This window comes from Aplysia californica, unplaced genomic scaffold (assembly GCF_000002075.1).
Source record: "Aplysia californica isolate F4 #8 unplaced genomic scaffold, AplCal3.0 scaffold00006, whole genome shotgun sequence".
NCBI classification, from domain to species: Eukaryota; Metazoa; Mollusca; class Gastropoda; order Aplysiida; family Aplysiidae; genus Aplysia; species Aplysia californica.
In genome coordinates this window covers 2,540,701-2,545,458 of record NW_004797276.1, presented here as the reverse complement: position 1 = coordinate 2,545,458, position 4,758 = coordinate 2,540,701, and the positions used below count along the sequence as shown (strand labels likewise).

Sequence of the window (4,758 nt, the reverse complement as noted above, 5' to 3'; positions counted from 1 at the left end):
CCCCCAACCCTTTTAACTGACCCTGTGAGCTGAATGCCCTTTATATTCCAATTCATGTCACAGTTACCATACATTCAATACTCCTGACTATTTGATAGAGTTATGTATATCCCAAAACTGAGAAATTTAAAGGGATGCAATTACTTTCGTGGATATTTTGAGGTATATCTCGAATGAAGTGATAAACGCTTCTGAATTTGATTTTAAAAATTTAGAAACTGAGCTTTCAATGAACACCATTCTTTTATACTGAGATAAATGGCGACCGGGACTTGCATATGTTTGGATGGCTAAACACATTATTTTCTCTGATTCCATTTTCACCTAGCAGGTCATTTCGACATAGTTGAATCACTTTGCAAAAATCTTTCTCCCCCAGTATCCTGTTTATTTGTAAAACCTATCATAAATTGAAGTTTTTATGTAAAACGTTGGCGATATTGCTTTTGTTTGCCAATGTCACAGAGGACCATTTATTCTGACCGTCGACGTCACTCTCCTAAAGTGGAAGCTTAAGCTACAAACACCGACACCAGTGACAAGTAAAACAAAACGGAAACAATCAGTGTCAAGCTGTGAGAACGAAATAGTACCAACCCTTCATATCCAAACGCAGGCTTATTACATGTTTTTACATTGAGGTTTTTTTTCAGGAGGAAGCCACAGCCACATCAGGGAGATACAACCCAGAAGGTGACAGGACCTTACACCCCAGAAAATGTGGAGGTGGAAAAAAATGAGGAAGGCGAAGACAAAAGCAGTCTGATCCAACTGGTGCCTAAGTTGTACGGCAAGCAACTGCAGCCGTGTAGGACACTGGAGAGAATTGCTGAGATCTTCATCGCCTCCGTGCCGTCGACAGGTTCCGCGTACATGAGCCGATCAGCCTTCAAAGACTTTGTGAAGTATGCTGTCGTTCCTGTTACCTTTACAGCCTTCTACGTGCGGGCTTTGTTTAGTTAAATGAGACTGGGATAGATTATTCACTACTGAGAGTGTTCCTGGTCTTTGACTAGAATTCTCATCTGACTCACCGAGAATTTAAACGTGACATTGAGCTGTACCTTGAGTAAACATTTATAAATGTACAGGTAATAATCTTCTCATACGACCTATTTTCAACTTAGAAAAAGGATCGGAATTGCGCGAGATCAGATAGAAAAAAATAAGAACAACAGCCAACCATAGATGTTCCACGGGATAAAAGAAAATTGTATAAGTCTTCAAGTTCACTGAGCAATCGGGCAGTGTGTACAGGTGTGTTTGTCATTTTAAAAAAAAACCCCAGATTCCAGAAATCCAGGTCAGCTCTTTGTAATAACCACCCCCATCCGGTGGAGTTTAGGGGGGGGGGGGTGTAATGTACGTCACTGACATTTATGTTTATTACATGGACAGAACTGGATAGGAGGACACAGTGTCGGTTGATGAAAAAGGCCCGGATAGCTGTCCATGACAACTGTGTAGAAGTATCTCTAACTGACAGATACACGAACTCGAGCAATTTATTTGTTTCAAAAATGGGTTTCCTTGTGACTTAATGAACAATGCCGTTTTAGGGTATTGTAGCTCTTTATCGTGAAACTTCTCAATATCTACCTGTTAACGTATTCAAAACGTTTTCAAGAGTAATTATTTATGTTCAGTAGACCTGGTTCACGTGTTTATTTCTCTGATTGTAATCGTTTTACTAGCCCCTTGACACAATTTAGAGAATTAAGGAGACAGGCTGCAAATTACCCTGTCAGTGGCAATGAAGACAAAATAGGATATAGTGTCACAGTATAAGACAGAGATACACGAAAAATTGACCTCTAATCTCGGGGATCGAACTCAAGTCTTTTGTGTGTGGCTGTCGAAATCCCAAGTTTGACAACACAGGTGCCGACCTCTGATGTACAGTTCGGTGAGAACACAGAAAGTTGTACCGCACAGTATTTGAAACCTAGAACAAGGAACTTCCTCTCCTCCTTGACAAAGTCGCTTGGCTCTGAGAGAGGTAAGACTGACGATCATGACAGTTAGAGTGGCCTCCAAAATCGTTCAGTTCCTATGACAAGTTCATCATACAACGTCCCAGGATCCGAAAAAAAGAACTGTATTCACTCCAGTTGTAAAATGTTCAATGCAACAAGTCTTTAGTTCACAGGAACAAACAAACAAACACACACACATACACACATACACACACACACACACACACACACACACACACACACTCACTCACTCACTCACTCACAAACACACACTCACACACATACACACACACACACACACACACACACACATACACACACTCACACAAACACACACACACAAACACAAACAAATAGAAACAAACTTTTTCAAAATTGTTAAACCTTACTTGGTTGTACCGATATGCAGTGGCGGTGGGTAGTGAAGGGCTTACGGGCTTGAGCCCCTCGCCCCCACCCCGTCCCCACCCCAACTCAATCCCTTAGTTCATGAAAGTTTCTTAAATAACGAAATAAACAGTTGAAACCGTTGTGATCGCACAAGGATCGCACACAGTGAACACACAGTTATCAGCTTGCGGCTTGCCCGTTTATCCAATCATTGTTGTCACCGCTTACAACTATAGTAACCTAACAGCCAATCAAATGTCGTTAGGGCTCAGAAAGAATAAGCCGGTTCCCACGCCCGTCTTTAATGAAACTCTTCTTGTAAAATGGTAGAAGACTTTTAAAAAATAACACTGCACAGCGGGCTCACGCTCTCTCAGCCCTGACAATGGGGTGAAAGTTTACGACACACTTTCCCCCAGTGACACAGCTACCTATACGCCCATTGGGCCTTTGTTAGGCGCGTTCTATTTTCCGCAACAACACGACCCAATCCACCTCATAGACGGTATGTGTTTGGAGTGCTGTGTGTTTGTGCCGCTGAGATTTAAAAGTTATTAATTACATCAAATCACTTTTGAAGCAACCTTTTCTTCAGATAAAAACTTATAAGAGAAATTTGGAGGTGAAACGTCTTCGTCCCCACCATCCAAAAGAGATTAAATTTAACTAAGAACAAAGAGTTGGAAGACAAAGGTGACTCTTCTCGTTTGAACGGTTCTCAAAATGCCGTGGCTCTCCGTGAGTATAGAAAAATCATCACTGTTTTGTTCTCATTGCTTGCTTTTTGTTGGTAAAGAAGTGGAAGAAACCTAAGCCCCACCCAAATCTTGGTCCACCCACCGCCACTGCCGATATGTAATACCTTTACACTCAATGTTGTGTTTTCACATGAGCTTTCGAATAAATATTGTCTGACAAACGTTTGGCTTTTTTTCTACTCAGGAAATGTGAGTTTGACAAGAATATGAGTAGTTCAGAAGTCGATGAGCTCTTCTGCACTATTGAACAAGCTAACCTCCACCTGAATCCGAAAGGAACGACCGGTAAGGGATTTCATTTTTTTAACCATTTAGGAATTTTGTTGGCTTGTTTTTTCTTACTTATCACGTACGCAGACACTTTAAAATGTGATGTCTTTTTGTGTAGTTCAAACAAATTTCCGCTAAGCAAACGTATTCTGTGACGTTCACGTAAAATAGTCAACTAGGAGGCGGACTGTATCCCTCTCAAGATCCATATTGGCCCTAACAAGCAGGGTGGAAGCAGCTCACCTTTAAATGATCATCTTTGGGACGATAGGGGCGTTAACGTCTACAGTCAACCCAGGAAACACTTGCAATGCAGTAGGAACCGGAAAAGTAATCTAAAAAAAGGCTATCCCCCCCCCCCCACGCCCCAAAATCCTGGCTTACAATTTTGAGATTTAAAGAGGGGGGGGGGGGGGGAGGGCAGATTTTAAGATTTCTTTCTCCCTACCTATTTCCCACTCTATCTTTCCCTCGTTCCCTCCTTCCAACTGGGGCATGTCATACATTTTGCTAGCACCTCTCTCTCTCTCTCTCTCTCTCTCTCTCTCTCTCTCTCTCTCTCTCTCTCTCTCTCTCTCTCTCTCTCTCTCTCTCTCTTTCTCTTTCTCTTTCTCTTTCTCTTTCTCTTTCTCTCTCTCTCTCTCTCTCTCTCTCTCTCACACACACACACACACACACACACACACACACACACACACACACACACACACACACACACACACTCTTACGCACTACCGGGTCTGGGCGTTGAAACTTTTCGAAATCACAAAAGAGTTCCCCTACCGGGTCTGTATACTTTGTGACTTTGTTCCCGTTACCGGGTCTGTATACACTTCGTTTATTAAAATCACAGTATATTTAGAACTTTCTTTTCTCGTCACTACTTTGAATCACATAGTTTGAAATGTGATCCTGGTGCTGGAATAACTCAGAAATCTCACCCGTATTTGGTCTCAATATTCGCTAGAATTAAGAAAACAAAAACAATGTTGCTTAATTGTTATAATCGTGAACCGCTTTGAAAGAGCACATAACCTCTCAACAGCTCGCATGGAAGGTCTTTTTATTCGATTACACCATTTTGTTCTGTACGAAGGACATAAAAGTTTGTACTTTGAAATATGTCAGACACGTGCCTCTATAGGTTATAATAAGTTTTGTCTCTACCCATATTATACGTTTGGAGTCGGCTGAATTAAGGAAACTGACTCAACATCCTATACCCCATACATTCCCATTTCTGCCCCCCCCCCTCCTCAATCTCTCCCCCCCCCCCCCCGACTCCAAGAGTTGATGACAGCCTGACCTCGTCTCCGCCTTGAAACAATCCCTCGCTGCACTGCCTTTTGAGGGATGTTATTCCC

General features: G+C 42.1%; 1 protein-coding gene across 1 annotated transcript in view; it reads left to right on the top strand.

Moving 5' to 3' along the window:
• LOC101857758 (tubulin polyglutamylase TTLL11) overlaps positions 1-4,758 on the top strand; it is a gene marked incomplete in the record, with an annotated part of 37,980 nt that overhangs the window by 28,913 nt on the left and 4,309 nt on the right. Inside the window, 2 exon segments of the mRNA XM_005089554.3 lie at positions 654-905; positions 3,309-3,409. Of these exon segments, the coding sequence (XP_005089611.2) occupies positions 654-905; positions 3,309-3,409 (353 nt within the window).